This window comes from Zea mays, chromosome 10 (assembly GCF_902167145.1).
Source record: "Zea mays cultivar B73 chromosome 10, Zm-B73-REFERENCE-NAM-5.0, whole genome shotgun sequence".
Classification (NCBI taxonomy): domain Eukaryota; kingdom Viridiplantae; phylum Streptophyta; class Magnoliopsida; order Poales; family Poaceae; genus Zea; species Zea mays.
Window position 1 is genome coordinate 127,306,913 of NC_050105.1, and position 20,687 is coordinate 127,327,599.

The 20,687-nt window shown below is 54.2% G+C and overlaps 1 protein-coding gene across 1 annotated transcript; it reads left to right on the forward strand.

The window, feature by feature from the left end:
* Positions 1-19,179: 19,179 nt before the first annotated feature.
* LOC103641751 (fasciclin-like arabinogalactan protein 7) lies at positions 19,180-20,310 on the forward strand. Its single transcript, XM_008665084.4, has one exon. It carries the CDS (start codon positions 19,396-19,398, stop codon positions 20,221-20,223), a length of 828 nt encoding a protein of 275 aa, XP_008663306.1. The 5' UTR covers positions 19,180-19,395; the 3' UTR covers positions 20,224-20,310.
* Positions 20,311-20,687: the final 377 nt, after the last annotated feature.

Here is a 20,687-nt window from a genome sequence, read left to right on the forward strand (position 1 = left end):
GCAAGGAGGAGGGGGGGGAGTGCGCCATGCTACCCTCGATGGGCACCGAACATGGTGTCTCCGGTGAGCTGCAAGCGGGTAATCCGAGTGGACGTCCGTGCCCCGTTCGTTGGGGGTCGGCTAGGGGCCCAGAGGCACGCCCAAAAGTACCTGCGGGTGATTTGCCGGACCCGGTCCCCTGGCGACGGGGTCCGAGGGCTCGATGCCTCCCTCCGATGGGATTCCGTTACAAGATCGTTTCCCGCTGGTCTCGGAAATGTCCTAGGGTACCTCGGGAGCGCAGCCCGAGCCTTGGTTATGTATCGAACGTACCCCTGGTCATCCCTCGCTCGGTGTCTGAGGCGACTGTGAACCCTTCGGGGGCCAGCCTTCGAACCCCTGATCAGTAATGGGCGCGGAGCCCGAGTAGCCTGAGGCGGCCATGGAACCCTTCGGGGGGCTGGCCTTCGAACCCCTGACCAGTAGTGGGTGTCGGGCCCACGCGATCTGAGGCGGCTGTTGAACCCTTCGGAGGGCCAGCCTTCGAACCCCTGATCAGTAGTGGGGGGCTCGGAGCCCGGTTCCTTCGCGGAGAAGGATCCCTTTCGGGGTATCCCCCTTTCCCGGTCCCTGTTGCAAGAGATAGAGAAAGAGGAAAACGGAAAAGGATACAAAATCGGACGACGTGGCGTACCTTTTCTGACGCGATTATTACGGCGAAGGTGAAGCGTCGCGCGCTCCTCCTGCCAGAGGCGCCGCGTGTCCCGCCGCGGAGTTAATGCGACGGGGCGAGTGGTTGGCGGGGCGGCTGTTGCGCGCGTGCGATCCGTTCGAGGAACGGGTCACGGGTGCACCGTCTCCACGCCGTGAGAGGAGGCTCTCTTGCTGTCCCAGGATGGGACGTGAGCCTGGCTGACGACGTGACTGCTGCGCCCGCCCGCCTGCCACCGCTATTACTGCCGGCCCTCTTTCGGCCGCTTTGACCGACGCGCCAGGCTGGCGCTGTTGGGTCGCCTCGAGTCGCGGCATTGGCTCCGCAACCGAAGAGGCGCGATGGTGGCACAAGTGGCGGTGCGGTTGCTTGCATGCAGCAACTGGCGCGCCGGTTGCTCGACGCGTGGGCCTGGGTTCCCAAGCCAGCGTGTCAGAAGTTGGAGAAGCGCGCCCATCTGGCGCGGTTGCATGCCGCCTGCATGGCTGCCTGCCCCTTCTGCCCGTTGGTCTGGGCGAAAATGGGGGGTCGCTTGTAACCGCTGGACGGTCGTGCGCACCACGCGCGGCGGTCTGGCTTCTTCTGCCCTGAGCCGGCTTGCAGGACATGCGGGACCCAGCCCCCGAGTCGCAGGGGAGGGCCTTGGAGCGTGTTGGAGAAGACTCAGCCCGTGGCGCCTGGGGGCGCACGTAGGGAGAGTTGCCTTTAAAAGGAGGGAGACTCCTTTCGGAAGGCAACCATGTCTTCTTCCTCCCTTAAGCGTCGTGTCTTCCCATCTTCCAAGCCCCCGGATGGGGGGTATCCGCCGCCTTTCCGCCTCCTCGTTGGAGGAACGCAACTCCATGGGAGTTGGTACCTCTCAGCCATCGTTCGGCTTCAAGGATTTTCATCATGCTGCCCGGCTGCTCCCCTCCGCCGGCGGTCACCTGAGATGGCAACCTCCGGCTTGATGGTGGGGGAAAGCGAGCCGGGCTGCGGCCTCTTCCCCTCCCTCGGCCTCAAGGATTTTCATCACCAGGGCTGGGGAGGGGGGTGTGCCGAGTTGAGGTCGGCCCCCGCGTGGGCGGCGGCCCGCTCCTTCACTCAGTGATCGGAGGGAAAGGCGGCCGTCGTCCGTGGCGCTGGTAGCTGCAGCGTGCCTGGCTTTCAGGCGCGGGTGGCTTCGGAGCCGCTCGCGGTGCCGGCCTCCGCCACGGCAGCTTGAAGAGGTTCTGCTGCCGGCGAGATAGCCGGGGCCGGCCACGGGCTGACCTCCAACTCTACGGCCTTCTGCCCGTCCTTGCCTTACGAGTTTTGGCATGGGCGGGGGCCTCCTGGCAGCGGCATCTAGCCTGAGGTCGGCGTTGCCGCTGCTTGGTCCCTCGGAGCAGAAGGCGTCGTCGTCGCCGCTGCTGGAGCAGGTGACGGTGCACCATTCGTCGGCCTTCAGTTGCTCCGCAGGCCTTCCCCCTCGGAGTGGGGTCGTTCGTGCCTGCGGAGGGGGAACCGGAGTTCCGTTCGTAATGGCACTTCGGATGCCAGTGTTTTTTGTTCATTGCGGCTGTCGGGGCCTGAACATGTATGTAATTTCGGCACGGAGACGTGTTTTTTCCTCATTCTCGAGCACTAAGTCTCGCCTGTTGATTATCTGAACCGCTTTACCAAGCATGAGTCGCCCCGTGTCAAGGTGACGGGTGAGGTATCCGTATCCCGGAGGCGTAGGAATCCCTCGGCCCGTTCGGCCTTGTTGTCTGGGGTTCCTCTAGCTTAGTTAAAGAGACCCCTCAGCCGCCCTTCGGTGGACCGAGGCCAGGGGTAGCGATATCAGTATGAACAGAGGCGGAGTTGGCTCGAGAATGGGAACCTGGTTGGCCGGAGCCTAGTCGTGTTGTCCGTCAGCGGAGCCGACGCCGAAGTCGATCAGTCGAGACCTCGGGTCGGGCTGGCGCCCTTGGAAGCCGGTTGACCGAGGCCCCAGGGGTAACCGGTCGAGCCGCCTGCTCGGGCCGGATTCCCGGAGGAGTCCCTGGGCCGCGTCGCCGCCCGAGGCTGGGTCAGGCTTTACTGAAGACGTCGTCGATGCCGAGGGTGCTACGGCTCCCTTCAGCATGAAGACCCGAGCCTGCAGGATCAGATCATCTTGTAGCGTGTGCTTTCTGCGGCCGCCGAGGCCAGAAAAAACACACCCTCGCCACGCTTGCGAAGCTGCGCCTTTTTTCCTCTTGTTTCGAGCATCTGGACTCTGTCGGTAACAGGGATGTTTGTGTGAGCGAGAGTTGCTTTTCGCGGAAGGGACGAGTGAGGTATCCGTATCCCAGAGGCGTGGGAATCCCTCGGCTCGGTCGGCCTTGCCGCTTACGCGTACTTTCACCCGTCCATGAGGCCCTGTCCCCGACTTAGTCGAGAAAGCTTGAAGGACTGCTTCGGCAGGAGAGCTTCCGAACGTGAAGACTTGTTCGGTCCACGGAGTCGCTTTATCCAAGCGCAAGTTACTTATCGCAGAAGGTGATGAGTGAGGTATCCGTATCCCGGAGGCGTAGGAGTCCCTCGGCTCGGTCAGCCTTGGCTGCTTACGTGTACTCCGTCGTTTCCAGGATCCGCTTTCCGAAGTAGTCAAGAAGCACGAAAGAAATCCTGCTAAAAAGAGATCCTTTTTCGAGGAAAAATTCGACGCAGAGGGGGTCTCCCCCCTTTTAGCCCCCGAGGGAGGGTCGGGCTTTGCCGAGGCTAGGCCGACCCTTCCTTGACGACTAAACTTTGCGTAGGCGCGAGGTATATGAACAACTTGAAAACATCTTAAGGGTAGAAGCGACGTAGCTGTTTGATGTTCCAAGCGTTGCCGTAGATCTCGCCTTGATGGTTGGCCAGCTTGTATGTTCCGGGCTTCAGAACTTTGGCGATGACGAATGGCCCTTCCCAGGGGGGCGTGAGCTTGTGCCTCCCTCGGGCGTCTTGCCGCAGCCGAAGCACCAGATCGCCCACCTGGAGTTCTCGGGACCGGACCCCTCGGGCGTGGTAGCGTCGCAGGGACTGTTGGTACCGCGCCGAGTGTAGTAAGGCCCTGTCCCGAGCTTCCTCCAGCTGGTCCAGCGATTCCTCTCGGCTAGCTTGGTTGCTTTGTTCGGTGTAGGCCCTCGCCCTCGGGGAGCCGTATTCCAGGTCAGTGGGCAAGATAGCTTCAGCCCCGTAGACCAGGAAAAACGGCGTGAAGCCCGTGGCACGACTCGGCGTCGTCCTTAGGCTCCAGACCACCGAGGGGAGTTCCTTCATCCATCGCTTGCCGAATTTGTTGAGGTCGTTGTAGATCCGAGGCTTGAGCCCTTGTAGAATCATGCCGTTGGCACGCTCTACTTGCCCATTCGACATGGGATGAGCCACGGCGGCCCAGTCCACCCGGATATGGTGATCCTCGCAAAAATCCAAGAATTTTTTGCCGGTGAACTGGGTGCCGTTGTCGGTGATGATGGAGTTCGGGACCCCGAAGCGATGGATGATGTTGGTGAAGAACGCCACCGCCTGCTCGGATCTGATGCTGTTCAGAGGTCGGACCTCGATCCACTTGGAGAATTTGTCGATGGCGACCAGCAGGTGCGTGTAGCCCCCGGGCGCCTTCTGCAAGGGACCGACGAGGTCCAGACCCCATACAGCGAAGGGCCAAGTGACGGGTATTGTCTGCAGAGCCTGAGCGGGCAGGTGCGTCCGCTTCGCATAGAATTGGCACCCTTCGCAGGTGCGGACAATTCTAGTGGCGTCAGCCACCGCCGTTGGCCAGTAGAAGCCTTGCCGGAAAGCATTTCCGACAAGGGCTCGGGGCGCTGCGTGGTGGCCGCAAGCCCCCGAGTGTATTTCTTGCAGCAGTTCCCGACCTTCGGCGATGGAGATGCATCGCTGGAGGATGCCTGAGGGGCTGCGATGGTAGAGCTCCTCTTCGTCGCCCAGCAAGACGAATGACTTGGCGCGTCGCGCTACCCGCCGAGCCTCGACTTGGTCGAGGGGTAGCTCTCCTCGACGGAGATATTGCAGGTACGGGGCCTGCCAATCTTGATCTGGCGCGGCCCCGCTCTGCCCTTCCTCGACGTTCAGTGCCTCACCCTCGGAGGCCGAGGGTACCTTGGGCTGTGCCGAGGGTACCTCGGGCTGAGCCGAGGGTACCTCGGGCTCGGGCGCGTCGTCGAGCTTGACGGAGGGTTGATGCAGATCCCGGGAGAAGACGTCCGGGGGGACTGTCGTTCGCCCCGAGGCTATCTTAGCCAGCTCGTCTGCGGTTTCGTTGTAGCGCCGAGCGATGTGGTTGAGCTCGAGCCCGAAGAACTTGTCTTCCAGGCGCCGAACCTCGTCGCAGTAGGCCTCCATCTTTGGGTCGCGGCAGTGGGAGTTCTTCATGACTTGGTCGATGACGAGCTGCGAATCACCGCGGGCGTCGAGGCGTCTGACCCCTAGCTCGATGGCGATCCGCAATCCGTTGACCAGAGCTTCGTACTCGGCCACATTGTTGGACGCCGGGAAATGGAGGCGCAGCACGTAGCGCAAGTGCTTTCCGAGGGGCGAGATGAAGAGCAGGCCTGCGCCGGCCCCCGTCTTCATCAGCGACCCGTCGAAAAACATGGTCCAGAGCTCCGGTTGGATCGGAGTCGTTGGCAGCTGGGTGTCGACCCATTCGGCCACGAAATCCGCCAACACCTGGGACTTGATGGCCTTCCGAGGGGCGAACGAGATCGTTTCGCCCATGATTTCCACCGCCCACTTTGCGATCCTGCCTGAGGCCTCTCGGCACTGGATGATCTCCCCCAGGGGGAAGGATGACACCACAGTTACCGGATGAGACTCGAAGTAGTGTCGCAGCTTCCGCCTTGTCAGGATCACAGCATACAGCAGCTTTTGAACTTGCGGGTAGCGGATCTTAGTCTCGGACAGCACTTCTCTGATGAAGTAGACCGGCCTCTGAACGGGCAATGCATGCCCTTCCTCTTGCCTTTCGACCACAATCGCGGCGCTAACCACCTGAGTGGTCGCGGCGACGTAGACCAAGAGGGCTTCTCCGTCCGCCGGGGGCACCAAGACAGGCGCCTTTGTAAGGAGCGCCTTCAGGTTGCCGAGGGCTTCCTCGGCCTCGGGGGTCCAAGCGAAACACTCGGCCTTCCTTAAGAGGCGGTACAGAGGCAGACCTCTTTCGCCGAGGCGTGAGATGAAGCGGCTCAGGGCCGCGAGGCATCCCATGACCCTCTGTACCCCTTTTAAGTCCTTGATGGGTCCCATGCTGGTGATGGCCGCGATCTTCTCCGGGTTGGCTTTGATGCCTCGCTCGGAGACGATGAACCCTAGGAGCATGCCTCGGGGCACCCCGAAGACACACTTCTCAGGATTAAGCTTGACTCCTTTCGCCTTGAGACACCGGAATGTCACTTCAAGGTCGGAGAGGAGGTCGGAGGCCTTCCTTGTCTTGACTACGATGTCATCGACGTAGGCCTCGACTGTGCGACCGATGTGTTCGCCGAACACATGGTTCATGCACCGCTGGTACGTCGCGCCCGCATTCCTCAAACCGAACGGCATGGTGACATAGCAGTACATGCCGAACGGCGTGATGAAAGAAGTCGCGAGCTGGTCGGACTCTTTCATCCGGATCTGGTGATACCCTGAGTAGGCATCGAGGAAGGACAGGGTTTCGCACCCAGCGGTGGAGTCCACGATTTGGTCGATGCGAGGCAGAGGGTAGGGAACCTTCGGACATGCTTTGTTGAGACCAGTGTAGTCTACACACATCCGCCATTTCCCCCCTTTCTTCCTCACAAGCACAGGGTTGGCAAGCCATTCGGGATGGAATACCTCTTTGATGAACCCTGCTGCCATTAGCTTGTGGATCTCTTCGCCAATCACTCTGCGCTTCTCCTCGTCGAATCGGCGCAGAGGCTGCCTGACGGGTCGGGCTCCGGCCCGAATATTCAGCGAGTGCTCGGCGACATCCCTCGGTATGCCGGGCATGTCCGAGGGACTCCACGCAAAGACGTCGGCATTTGCGCGGAGAAAGTCGACGAGCACTGCTTCCTATTTGGAGTCGAGCCCGGAACCGATTCGGACCTGCTTGGTGGTGTCGCCACTGGGGTCGAGAGGGACGGCCTTGACCGTCTCCGCTGGCTCGAAGTTGCCGGCGTGGCGCTTCACGTCTGGAACCTCCTTGGAGAGGTTCTCCAGGTCGGCGATGAGGGCCTCGGACTCGGCGAGGGCCTCGGCGTACTCCACGCACTCCACGTCGCATTCGAACGCGTGTTTGTACGTGGGGCCGACGGTGATGACCCCGTTGGGGCCCGGCATCTTGAGCTTCAAGTAGGTGTAGTTGGGGACGACCATGAACTTCGCGTAGCATGGCCTTCCTAGCACGGCGTGGTAGGTTCCTCGGAACCCGACCACCTCGAACGTCAGGGTCTCCCTTCGGAAGTTGGAGGGTGTCCCGAAGCAGACGGGGAGGTCGAGTCGCCCGAGGGGCTGGACGCGCTTCCCAGGGATGATCCCGTGGAAGGGCGCAGCGCCTGCTCGGACGGAGGACAGATCGACGCGCAGGAGCTTGAGGGTCTCGGCGTAGATGATGTTGAGGCAGCTGCCCCCATCCATCAGGACCTTGGTGAGCCTGACATCGCCGACAACGGGGTCGACGACGAGCGGGTATTTCCCCGGGCTCGGCACATGATCGGGGTGGTCGGCCTGGTCGAAAGTGATGGGCTTGTCGGACCAGTCTAGGTAGACTGGCGCCGCCACCTTCACCGAGCAGACCTCCCGGCGCTCTTGCTTGCGGTGCCGAGCCGAGGTATTCGCCGCATGCCCTCCATAGATCATGAAGCAGTCGCGGACCTCGGGGAATTCTCCTGCTAGGAGATCTTCGTTCTTGTCGTCGTCGCGGGTCCTGCCACCCTCGGTGGGTGGCCCGGTCCTGTGGAAGTGACGCCGAAGCATAACGCACTCCTCGAGGGTGTGCTTGACGGGCCCCTGATGGTAGGGGCATGGCTCCTTGAGCATCTTGTCGAAGAGGTTTGCACCTCCGGGGGGCTTCCGAGGGTTCTTATACTCGGCGGCGGCGACAAGGTCCGCGTCAGCGGCGTCGCGTTTCGATTGCGACTTCTTCTTGCCTTTCTTCTTAGCGCCGCGCGGAGCAGACGCCTCGGGAGCTTCTTCCGATGGGCGGCCCTGGGGCTGCTTGTCCTTTCGGAAGATAGCCTCGACCGCCTCCTGGCCAGAGGCGAACTTGGTGGCGATGTCCATCAGCTCGCTCGCCCTGGTGGGGGTTTTGCGACCCAGCTTGCCCACCAGGTCGCGGCAAGTGGTGCCGGCGAGGAACGCGCCGATGACATCCGAGTCGGTGATGTTGGGCAGCTCGGTGCGCTGCTTCGAGAATCGCCGGATGTAGTCCCGAAGCGGCTCCCCCGGCTGTTGCCGGCAGCTTCGAAGGTCCCAAGAATTCCCAGGGCGCACGTATGTGCCCTGGAAATTGCCAGCGAAGGCTTGGACCAAGTCGTCCCAGTTGGAGATCTGCCCCGGAGGCAGGTGCTCCAACCAGGCGCGAGCAGTGTCGGAGAGGAACAGGGGGAGGTTACGGATGATGAGGTTGTCGTCGTCCATTCCACCCAGTTGGCAGGCAAGGCGGTAGTCCGCGAGCCACAGTTCCGGTCTCGTTTCCCCCGAGTACTTCGTGATAGTAGTCGGGGGTCGGAACCGGGTCGGGAATGGCGCCCGTCGGATGGCCCGACTGAAGGCCTGCGGACCGGGTGGTTCGGGCGAGGGACTCCGATCCTCCCCGCTGTCGTAGCGCCCCCCACGCCTGGGGTGGTAGCCTCGGCGCACCCTTTCGTCGAGGTGAGCCCGACGGTCGCGTCGATGGTGCTCGTTGCCGAGGTGGCCCGGGGCCGCAGGCGCGGTGTTGCGCGTGCGCCCGGTGTAGACCGAGGCTTCCCGCATGAATCGGGAAGTCGCGGCATGAGGTTCCGAGGGATAACCTTGCCTTCGGGAGGCAGTGCTCTCGGCCCGCCGGGCCGCAGCGCCTTCCAGGAGATTCTTGAGTTCTCCCTGGATTCGCCGACCCTCGGTGGTTGACGGCTCCGGCATCGCGCGGATGAGCATTGCCGCGGTTGCCAGGTTCTGACCAACCCCGCTGGATGCGGGCGGCGGCCTGATCCTGACATCGTTGGCGACGCGGTGCTGGAGACCTTGGGGCAAGTGACGTATTTCTCCGGGCAGGGGTTGGCCCACCCATGCTTGTCCGACGTCCCGACGGATCGGCTCAAGCGCTCCTGTTCCCTCGTTGAGCCTGGCCTGCGCCTCGCGGACTTGCTCGAGTTGTGGGTCGTAACCCCCCGCCGGAGCAGGGACCACAGCTAGCTCCCGTGGGATGTCGGCGCGAGGCACCGGCCTAGGGAGATCACCGTCCTCCGGCATGCCAAGATGGTTGCCTTCGGAGGGATCCCCTAGCTCGATGTGGAAACATTCGCGGCTTGGGCCGCAGCTCTCGTCGCCAAGGCTGCGGCTTCCATCGGAACAGTCGGATAGGCAGTAGTCACATGCGGTCATGAAGTCCCGCACGGCACTGGGGTTGCCAAGTCCGGAGAAATCCCAAGCGATGCTGGGATCGTCATCTTCCTCGGACCCAGAGGGCCCGTAGGTCGAGACGTCCGTCAGTCGGTCCCAAGGCGACCGCATACGGAACCTCAGTGGGGTTGCACTCGCCTCAATGAGAGCGCCCGCCAAAACGAGGTCGTTTGGCGGGTTGAGGCCGAGTCGAAATGACGCAAGATGGGAGTTAGTCGGTACCTTTTTGTCGACGAGGAGCGACGTAGTCACATCGGGGACTGGTTGCACCGTCAACTCTGGTTCGAGGGCGACGTCCTGCAGGCTTTCCGCGAGCGCGCCGGCGTCGTCTTCTTGCTCGGGGTCAGCGTGCCGCGGGGGGACGGCGCTTGCCTCCGTCTTGAACGCGAGGTCGACGTCCGGCGTGCCTTCCGTCGGGGCATCGGGGGCGTCGATTCGCTCGACGGCCGACGAAGCGCGGCCTCCCACCTGGCCTTGACGGCCCCGCCTCCTCCTCCGTTGGCGGGGGAGAGAACGGAGCGAGCCCGAATGTTGCCCTCCCACCACGCGGGGAAGACGTCGTCGATTCCGCCGCCGGCGGGCGGGTTGTCGGCCGCCATTGTTGTAGTCGCGCGGCGGTGGAAGAAGTATCATGTCGTAGCTGCCGTCGAAGGACATGAACTCAAGAGTCCCGAAACGAAGCACCGTCCTGGGCCGGAGAGGTTGCTGGAGACTGCCCATCTGGAGCTTGACGGGGAGCTGTTCGTCAGCACGCAGCAGGCCCCTACCTGGCGCGCCAACTGTCGGCGTTTCGAGACAGGGGGGTCCCTAAGCCGACGAGTGAGTGTGCTGCGTGCCCCAGCCCAGACGGGTCGAGCGCGTGGGCGAGCGCGAAGGGGGAGAGGCGAGGTGGCCGGAGTCGAGCGTGAGAGAGGTGGAAGTCCCGCGGCCTTCGTGTTCGTCCCGCGCCCAGGTCAGGTGCGCTTGCAGTAGGGGGGTTACAAGCGTCCACGCGGGTGAGGGAAGCGAGCGGCCCCAAGAGAGCGCCTGTCCCGTCCTCGGTCCCGCGCGGCCAACCTCCTCTAAGAAGGCCCTGGTCCTCCCTTTTATAGTCGTAAGGAGAGGATCCAGGTGTACAATGGGGGGTGTAGCAGAGTGCTACGTGTCTAGCGGAGGGAGAGCTAGCGCCCTAGGTACATGCCAATGTGGCAGCCGGAGAGATCTGGGCACCCTGCTGGCGTGATGTCGTGGCTGTCGGAGGTGCGGCGGAGCCTGGCGGAGGGACAGCTGTTGGAGCGGTCGAGTCCCTGCTGACGTCGTCCTGCTTCCGTAAGAGAGCTGGGGGCCGCCGTCGTCATAGAGCTTGTGGAGCGCCATCATTGCCCCTCCGGCGGAGCTGGCCGGATGGGACGCCGGTCTTGTTCTCCGTGACCCGAGTCGATTCGGGGTAGGATGATGATGGCGCTTCCTGTTGACGTGGCGGTCTATGCTCTAGGCAGGGCGACGTGGGGGTTCCTCCGAAGCCGAGGTTGAGTCTGCCTTCCGTTGCCGTGGCCGAGCCCGAGCCATGGGGTCGGGCGAGGCGGAAGTCGTTCGGCCGAGGCCAGGGCGGAGTCCGAGCCCTGGGGTCGGGCGAGGCGGAGTTTCGTCGTCTTCCGGGTCTTAGCCCGAGTCCGAGCCCTGGGGTCGGGCGGAGCGGAGTTCGCCGTCTTCCGGGTCCTAGCCCGAGTCCGAGCCCTGGGGTCGGGCGGAGCGGAGTTCGCCGTCTTCCGGGTCCTAGCCCGAGTCCGAGCCCTGGGGTCGGGCGGAGCGGAGTTCGCCGTCTTCCGGGTCTTAGCCCGAGTCCGAGCCCTGGGGTCGGGCGGAGCGGAGTTCGCCGTCTTCCGGGTCTTAGCCCGAGTCCGAGCCCTGGGGTCGGGCGGAGCGGAGTTCGCCGTCTTCCGGGTCTTAGCCCGAGTCCGAGCCCTGGGGTCGGGCAGAGCGGAGTTCGCCGTGGTGCCTTTGGCAAGGCCTGACTGCCTGTCAGACTCACTCTGTCGAGTGGCACTGCAGTCGGAGTGGCGCAGGCGGCGCTGTCCTTCTGTCAGACTGGCCAGTGGAGCGGTGGAGTGACGGCGGTCACTTCGGCTCTGCCGGGGGCGCGTGTAAGGATGAAGGTGTCAGGCCACCTTTGCGTTAAATGCCCCTGCAATTTGGTCAGTCGGTGTGGCGATTTAGTCAAGGTCGCTTCTGAGCGAAGCCAAGGCCTCGGGCGAGCCGGTGATGTGTCCGCCATAAAAAGGGGGCCTCGGGCGAGACGGAAGTCTCTCGAGGTCGGCTGCCCTTGGCCGAGGCTAGGCTCGGGTGAAGCGTGATCGAGTCACTCGTGTGGACTGATCCCTGACTTAATCGTGCCCATCAGGCCTTTGCAGCTTTATGCTGATGGGGGTTACCAGCTGAGAATTAGGCGTCTTGAGGGTACCCCTGATTATGGTCCCCGACACCCATATAGACTCGCGGGTATAAAATCTTACTCATACACGCGCGAGTAATTTTATCTGTCGGGTAATCCGTACCCGCTAGAAAGATCTTAAATTCCAATATACTAATCACATAAAATATTAAATAAACATAAAAAATAAGTTTAACTTCACATATAACAAATCATATGATTACATAATTTGGTAGATAGATAAATGATAGCTAGAGAATGATTTTATTTTAGCTAAGATGAGCTCTATTAGATGATTATAGTGTTATTGATGCGGGTATATTTTACATATGAGTAGACGAGTATGGGTAGTAGTACCAACCTGTACCCGTCTACCCAACGGGTAGAGGTTCTTGCCCATTCACATACTCGCGGGTAGAGAAATCATCATGTACCCGCTTTCATATCGGGTAAACCCGTCGGTTATTTGAGTTTCGGGTACCATTGCTATCTCTAGCCACCAGTCGCCAAAAATACGTAGCCACGTGTAGGCACAGCTCTCCAAGGACAGAAGATCCATGTCCCGAAAACCCTGGACTGGACACTGCTGTACCGAAACGAGTTATGAATATAAACAAGTTACTAGTTTGGTGCCCGTGCGTTGCTACGGTTTCTATATATATCATATAACAAAGAATTTACAATTGGTTGCATGTTCTCAACCTACAACATTTAACCAATCATCATAGCTTTGATTTGAAATGTAGAGCACAGTTGAACCCAACAGATCTAAGAAAGAATTGAGTTACATATACAAATTTCTCGATGTTTTGTTTACATGTCAAGTATTGCAAGATGAAAAGATTATCACTATGTACCACCGATTTTAAACTCTGGCAAGTTGGGTCATTTCTTCAGAGTGTAAACATTGGTCTTGTCAAAGACTTTCATCTTCCCGACAAACACTATTTCTAACATTGTTTTTGCTTTGGTAGTGACAACTTTTATGAACTCAATACCAAATATGCAACTGTTATTGACAAGAAATCCAGAGGAGTGTTTGTTTAGCATTTCAGGGGTAACATGCATGAGATGCCAGAGCTCGTACTTGCAATCTGGAAGTTCTAGTTAACTGCATAAGCAAAAAAAATATAAGGATATATATTTTCTTTCAGAAAAGATATTTAATTACCATAACAAGATTTGAAGCAAAACAGGAACACATTATTTCTAGAGAAAAATTAAATGGAAACATGGAATTGAATAGAAGGTTTTATAAAAAGCAAGTATCAAAGATTGTAAGTTATAACTGGCAGTTTCAAATGAGCATCTGGTCCAATGAGTGTACAACTCTAATCAATTCTTAGAGGAAAACATTAAAAGTTTACAAGGTATATCGTAGGAAGGGTTTGACTATTTGAGTCAACGTGCGTGTGCGTAATGATCAGTTATTCCATAAGATATTTGCTACTTTACCTAGCTGCTCATGAAAAAGCTACCTCAATGATAGTGTTAGGTTCCACTAAACTCTGTGGCAGTTCAAACAAAAAGGTTGCTCACAATCAAAGTTGTTTTTTGCATAGCTACTACCTAGAGTTCTAGACAACAGACAATTGAACTCCAATAAAAATTTCAATAATCCACGAAAGGACATTACCTTCAAACTGATAGTACAAACTGGTAAGGACAAACCTTCAAGAGCTCCAACTTCTAAAGAAATAAATCAAACAAAACAAAATACATGAATTTACACATGAACATCCATAAAAATCAAGACCCAAACAAACTTGCATACATTTTGTACAGAGTCCATAGAGATTCTACCATCTGCCATAATGTAGAAGTCACAAGGAATAAAAGTTTATCAAAAGAAAGTGCAACAAAATAGAAGATTGCAAAATATTTACACAAATGTATATAGGTGCTTACATCTAATGTAGCAAGTGGCTTCACCCTTTGGGAAGGTTGTGTCACGCTTAACAACAGATGTTGCCAATGAAATGACAAACAATTTTATAGAAAAATATTTCCACTACTGTAACAAGTAAAAATAAACCAGTATTTCAGATCAATGATCACATTTTCACCCAATCAATACATCAACCTTTCACACCACATTCTAGTATTCGGAACTGGACGAGCAGAGTTGAACAATTGGAATGAAAATAATGTAATTTTCATAGAAATCATAGGCATAGTACCAGAGAACCAAATCTAAGAAAGAGATGCATGGAAAGTAAATCACGAATGTAGCACATCTGAACATCACACAGAAAAGATGGCCTACAACACCACCATATGCATTATGTGCATACCTTCTGTAACCGGGTCTGCTTTGCTGTCTAGAACAACAGAATAGCAGCAGCACACATAAGAGCAGCTACTGAGCAAGGAAAAAGAATCCACATCATGAAAATATATGTGCAAAGTATGCCAGTGTACTTGTATAAGAGTTGGTTTTTTTGAAACCTGATGAAGTAGTTGTATACCTTATGTATTGTCAACCTGATGAAGTAGTGTGTGTGTGAACCTGAAGAAGTTTGTATGTGTGAACCTGAAATTTTGCACAATCTGTGCTAGCCTATGATATCTGTGCACCTGTGCTAGCTTGTGATATCTGTTACTTGTGCTAGCCTCTATTAGCATTAACAGTGTACCTGTGATATCAGCTTTGTGGTTTCAGCTTGTGTAACAACTTGTGTTTCAGGTTTATTTAGTTATAGTTCTATGATTTTACGTGCTCTATTTTTTCTTGAAAGCGCAGGAGAGCTGCGCATCATTATATTAAGAAAGGAAAGGTCCAAAGTGGACCGAATTACAACACCAAGACCAAACCCTCAAGCCTCCCCCACAAGGGGAAGCCTGACGGGCCCGATTTTACGTGCTCTTATGTAGCACTAAGCAGAGTTACTCGTAACTGAAGGTCATAACCGGTATTCAAAGCTGTTACTCAAAACTGAAACTAAACAAAGGTGAGGCTGTTGAAACAATGCAAACAGGAATTGCATGCTAGATCAAATATGTTATTCAAAATAAGCACTGCATTGAAGCAAATAGGATGATCGGAACTCAGATAAATATAGGACGCCTTGCATTAGAGTTATCTATTCAACTTCAGCTATCTGAAAGGCAGTGCAGTGCTTGCATTGTTGTATGCATAACTTATTGCTTATGGGATTGAGAATCCATTCTTAAAGCTGAGGTTATCGATCACTAAGTGGTCTATGTTTTAGTATTTTCCTCTTTATTCTCTTCCTTGTATATTATCCCTTCTTCAAACTGAGGATGGTGGTCTATACTTGTGTAGTAAGATGCAAATTTAAAAAACTTGAATCACCAATTTGCAAATAGAAAAAACAGCAGGCATCTCTGATTGTCGAGTGCAGAAGCAGACATGCTGATTATCAATTACTACTATCATTCCAAATTATAGTTTACTTTAGTTTTGTCCTATGTCAAACTTCTCTAGTTTTGATCAAGCTTTTAGAAAAATACATTAGTATCTAGAAGTTCAATCAAATTCACTATCAAGACATATTTCATGAAGAAATTAATGAAAAGAATTTGGTATTCTAGATGTTGATGCATTTTTCTATAAACTCGGTCAAAGTTAAACAAGCTTGACTTAGGACAAAGGCACAAAGCTAAAGTAAACTATTATTTGAGACGGAGGAAGTGTTGTTTGGTATAATCAAAATCTAGTATGCTCCTACATGGTATCTTTTAGCAAAATAGCAAATACTCTACCAGCTGTTATGTTTAAAGATTCACAATGTCCTTATCTAACTCCTAAAAAAGGCTCGAAAATCTTATTATTTCGACATCTCTAAATATCTAATGATATGCAGTAGTATTCTACGCCACCCATCCAAATTGCAAGGTCATGTAATGGGCAAGAAGGTACAAAGTAACATGATCAAGTATACGCTTACTTGCATGCAGAGTACCGCAACTGTATCTCTACAAATTTTGCTTCACATTCCTGCACATATTAACAACTGTGAGCAAAGAACAGGTATGCAACTCTAACAACAACCACTTGATCAAGCTGCAACACTTGCAGATCACATACTTTCTCCAACTTGCCGACCTTCTGATGACGGTGATGACGAGCTCGATACAGGCCAAGCTTGTGTCTGTATAGAAAGCTAACTTGACAAAGTCAAGCCATCTCCTGTAATTTTAGCACAACAGAATAAATGACTATAGAATCACTGGTGTTCATTTATGAAACGTTGAAAAGTAATACTATTCACAATATGAATAAGGTTTCCACTTCGCTGGTCAGAATATCTACACTCAAACATAATAGATTCAGTTCTATTTGTGGAGTTCACTGAAACCAGAACAGAACAATTTCTGTTTGTGCACTCAAACGTATTCAGATCTAGTTCTGTTCAGTTCTGTTTGTGCACTCAAACAAAATAGAACAATTTCTATTTTTGCAGTTCAGTTCAATAGATTCATTGAAAACAGAAATGGTGGTTTCATCAGTGAAAACAGAAATGCACTGACAACAGAAAACAGAAACACGCATTCACTTAAACAAGTAGTTCACAACCAGAATTCAGTTTACTTTTCACAAGCAGTACTCATACCATAATTCCACTAATAACATGAGTTGAATACAATAACACAAGTGCACTACAAATCATAAGTTCACAACCACAACTCACTACGAATGTCACCTAGAAAAATCCCACCACTCTTCGAAGCGAATGAGGTGATGGAACAATGGAAATGACGATCGAGTTGTGTGTGCAAAATGCAAAGTAGAGCCAAAAAACAAACCTTCTAGAGCAAGGTGAGTCGATCCACGATGAGGGCATTAGCCTGGACGTCGTCACAGTCAAGCAGGACCTTGTGAATGTGGAGGCTATGGGAGGCGATCTCGGATTCTCGGTGGTGAAGACAAAACAATAAAATGTTCTGTGTAGAGTACTAAGCAAGTATATAAATACCATTCAGTAACGAAATTAAATAAAGGAAATTCAGATGCTCCCAATCTTATGATTTTACCTTCTCAACAATTATGACCTGACCTTGCAATACAGAACAGTCTAGATATTTGATGCAGTGATCTGCCTCCTTAGTAGCAGCCATGGTGACAAAACCAAACCCCCGCGATTCCCTTGTCCAAGGATCATATACCAGATATTCAATGCAGTGATCTACCAACTCAAATGCTTTTTTAGTTGAGTCTACGAATTCCTAACGACCGAACCCAATAATTCCACAAGTAAACAACATTGTAAAGGAGCTATGTATAGATCCTACACACTTGATGATTATATACCAGTCCCAATTCCGAACACCAAAAATCAGAAAGCCAAAACACACCTCATGAACATGCTGCGGACGAAAATTTTGAGACCACATCAGTTGTCTAGAATTAAACCCTGAATCGATAGGAGAAGGAAGTGACATGAAATTGCTGCTAGTCACGGTTGTAGAGAACCACGAAGCTAAAAGCAGCATAGAGAATTGGGTCAGAACAGAACATCAAAGAGAACTCAGTAGTTACAAATGTCCAGACGTGGCGAGGCATTAGATAGGAATAAGAACATGCAGATTACATCTGTTTAGATAGGTAGACCTGGTCAGTTCGGTCTTCAGCAATGACATGACTGAAACCAGCATTCTTGAGCATCTAGATAATTTGGGAAACAGATGTTTAATTAGATCAAATCACTTGTATTAAACATTAACCACGAACACAAAATAAGATCAGGTAAAAGCTAAAAACCACCTGTCCATAAGCCTCCACATCATGGAGATCATAACCCCTTCCCTTCCCTCCTCTATCTTCCTTCCCCTGCTGGATCTAACCTCGGGCTCCACCCACGAATCCAAACCCTAGCATGGACAGATTCGTCTCTTGGTGTGCGGGGAATGTGAGGAGGGAGCGTTGATGGGGGGAGGAGGGAGCACGGGATTCAGTGAGGGGCAGGGCAGGGCTTCACCTCGAGCGCGTGGTCGATCTCCTAGTCGGTAGCGTTGGCCCAGAGCGGGTGGTCCCTGATGGCGCTCTCCATCTCCACGAGGAAGGCCTGGACCTTGCTGCCGTCCTCCTCGGCGTTGGGCGCGTGGAAGGAGAAGGAGAAGAGGAAGCTGTCGGCGCCAAGCTAACCACGGATGGGGACGGGGACACCGTGGAGGGGTCTCGCTCCCGGACCCGCTGCCACCGCACGCGTCGGAGTCGGAGTCGGACTCCAACGCCATGCGTGATTCCACGTCCATCGTCGCCAGCCAAACCTCGCCTCCTGCTGCTCCTGGGGTTTCGCGAGCTAAGCACAGGGTCCTCCACGGCGGGGGAGGGGCGCGGTGGAGGTGTGCGGCGGGGGCAGGCGGCGCAATGATGAGGAGAGGAGGAGGTACGGTGGATCCACGGCGCCTTCGGGCGAGATCCACGGCGGGGAAGGGGCGCGGTGTAGGGGTGCGGCGGGGGCAGGGGGCGCGGTGTAGGGGAAAGGCAGAACATCCTTGGGAAGCCGCGGAGATGGGCGGCATGGCGTCATGCTCTAGGTCGGGCAGGTCCTAGGAGGCCGGCGTTTTGAGATCCCAATCCATGAAAGGAAGCGGGGATTGAGGGAGAGAGGAGAGTGGATCGCGTTCTGGGGAGCCGGGGCGGACTCCGCGAGGATTCCTTCGGTGGGGGAGGGGGCGGACGCGGCGGCGGGATGGGCGGGGAGCAGACGACGATGCGCGGTGTGAGGGATGGGGCATCGCGGCCTCGGGAGGCAGAACCGCACCAAATGTGGACGCCTACAGTATGTTCTTAAGGAGTAGTAAAGATATGTAACAGGTTTAGCTGTATTAGAGCAACTTTAATAATTCTCTAGGTCAATAGTTTAGATAGTCGGCACAAAAACTTCTCTGCAACAGCTCTCTAAATTATCTCCCTAAATTTAGTCACTTATTATCTAACTCTATTTCCTCCGTACATTTAATAACCCTTTGGCAAGTAACGAAACGAGAGAGAAAAAAACATGCACGAATGCTTTTGATTTTGTTGTTTTTGGACAGTGGACATTCACTTTTGCTTTATGCTGGAGGGTTGCTAATTTAATTATGTATTGATAGCTATATACTCTCCACAATATTTAACATCTGGCATATATACTTTCTTGTCCAATGAAAACTGTTGAAGGATAGAACTGAAAATCTCTTTTAAGCTGTGACGAACAAAAAACCAGCTAGGTCTATTTTAATACACACTGTAAAAAAATACTAATACATTGTTCAATATTGTGTCCGCAAAAAGATTTTAAATTTAATTTACTATCTAAATATAAGGAACTGTTAGAGATCAAAGTATTTTTTACTTCTAAGTCTTATTTACAAACTCACTAAACTAGAATTTAAGGATCTATCTTTTTTAGAGAATTACATAAGTTGCTTAATGCTGTCTTTTCTTGGTTGTCAAGAAAAGGCATCTAAGGAATGAAACAAAAATCAGCACGTGCTCTGCTTGTTGCTATTTCATATTCATATTGATATGTAGAAAATGTTGTGTTGTGACAATGTTTAGCCATTGTGTTTTGATCTGTACAAAATGTCTGCCAGTTGACGCAGTCCTGCGTCCTCTGAGCCACTGGAAAAAATAGGAAACGAGAGCTCGCAGCTCGCAGCTCGCACAAAGATCGCATCTCAGCGTCTCCTCCCTTTCCTTCCGCGCGCAGTCGCAAATGCCTGGCATTCAGTGAACTCGCCTCGGTCTCGCCTACGGCACTGCGATCTTCTTCGACGCCTGCATCGCGACATGAAGTGCGCCGTCGTCGTCGCGTCGCTGGCGGCCGTGATGTCCGTGCTCGTGCTACACGCCGGCGCGCATCGGCCGCTCGTCGAGCCGTCCCACGCAAACGCAACGACGCCGCAGATGACGGACACATGGCCGCCTACCCCACAGGCCAACCGCGCCAACCTCACCGCGATCCTGGTCCTCGACGGGCCCTTCCGCACCTTCCTCGGGTACCTGCAGCAGACCAACCTCGTGGAGGTGTTCCAGAACCAGGCGTACCTAACGGACCAGGGCATCACCATCTTCGTCCCCGTCGACAGGGCCTTCGCCGCCGTCAAGCCGCCGGTGCTGTCGCGTCTCTCCACGCAGCAGCTCAAGAACCTGATGATGTACCACTCGCTGCCCAAGCACTACGAGCTCGCGGACTTCGAGCGGCTGAGCCAGACCAGGCCGGTGACGACGCTCGCCGGCAGCCTGTACACGGTGAACATGACGTACGACGCGGGCACAGTCCACGTGCACTCTTCATGGGCCGACGCCAAGATCGTCGGGAGCGTGTCCGTGGACGCCCCCATGGCGATCTACGAGCTCGACCGGGTGCTGCTACCGGACTCGATCTTCCGCGCCCAGCCGCCCGTCGCGGCGCTCCCAGACGTGCCCGCCGCGCCGCCTCCAAGCAACGGGGACGCCGCTCAGCCCGTGACGGAGCCGGAGCCGGTTGTAACGCCGCAGTACGGCTCGCCGGCAGTGGCGGACGCCCCAGTCTCGGCGTGCGCCGACGACCACGGTCGGTTCGCGTGCTATGTGGTCGCCGCGGCACTCGGCGCAGTAGCGCTGCTCGCATTGTGAAAAACTGTGATAGAGGTGCTTTATGCTTTAGTGCGACAGTTTCTGGTTTTCTTACCCTTAAAATATAAATCTTTTATACTTAGCATCTTCAAGAGATTAACTAAATAGCTCGTCAAACTAAATATTAGCTACTTAACGGCAAAATAACTCTCTAACAAACTAGTCATTTAATTCGTCAAGCTATTCGATTCTTCAAATTAATTCTCTCGCTAGCCAAATTTAGTTAGCCTCTACTAACCAAACTAGATAGCTGTTGGAGTGAGACGTTGTATATAAAATATAATCTTTATAAAAAAGATAAATGGAAAGTCAAATAAAGAACAAAAAATAATTAGTTCCTTGGAGATGCCCTTAGCATTGCATCATGTGTGTAAATTTTAGTTCTCTATGATACTAGCTTTTAGGTGAGAAGACGATTATACCCATATTACAGACAATACATATAACTTGTTGCAAAATGCAAA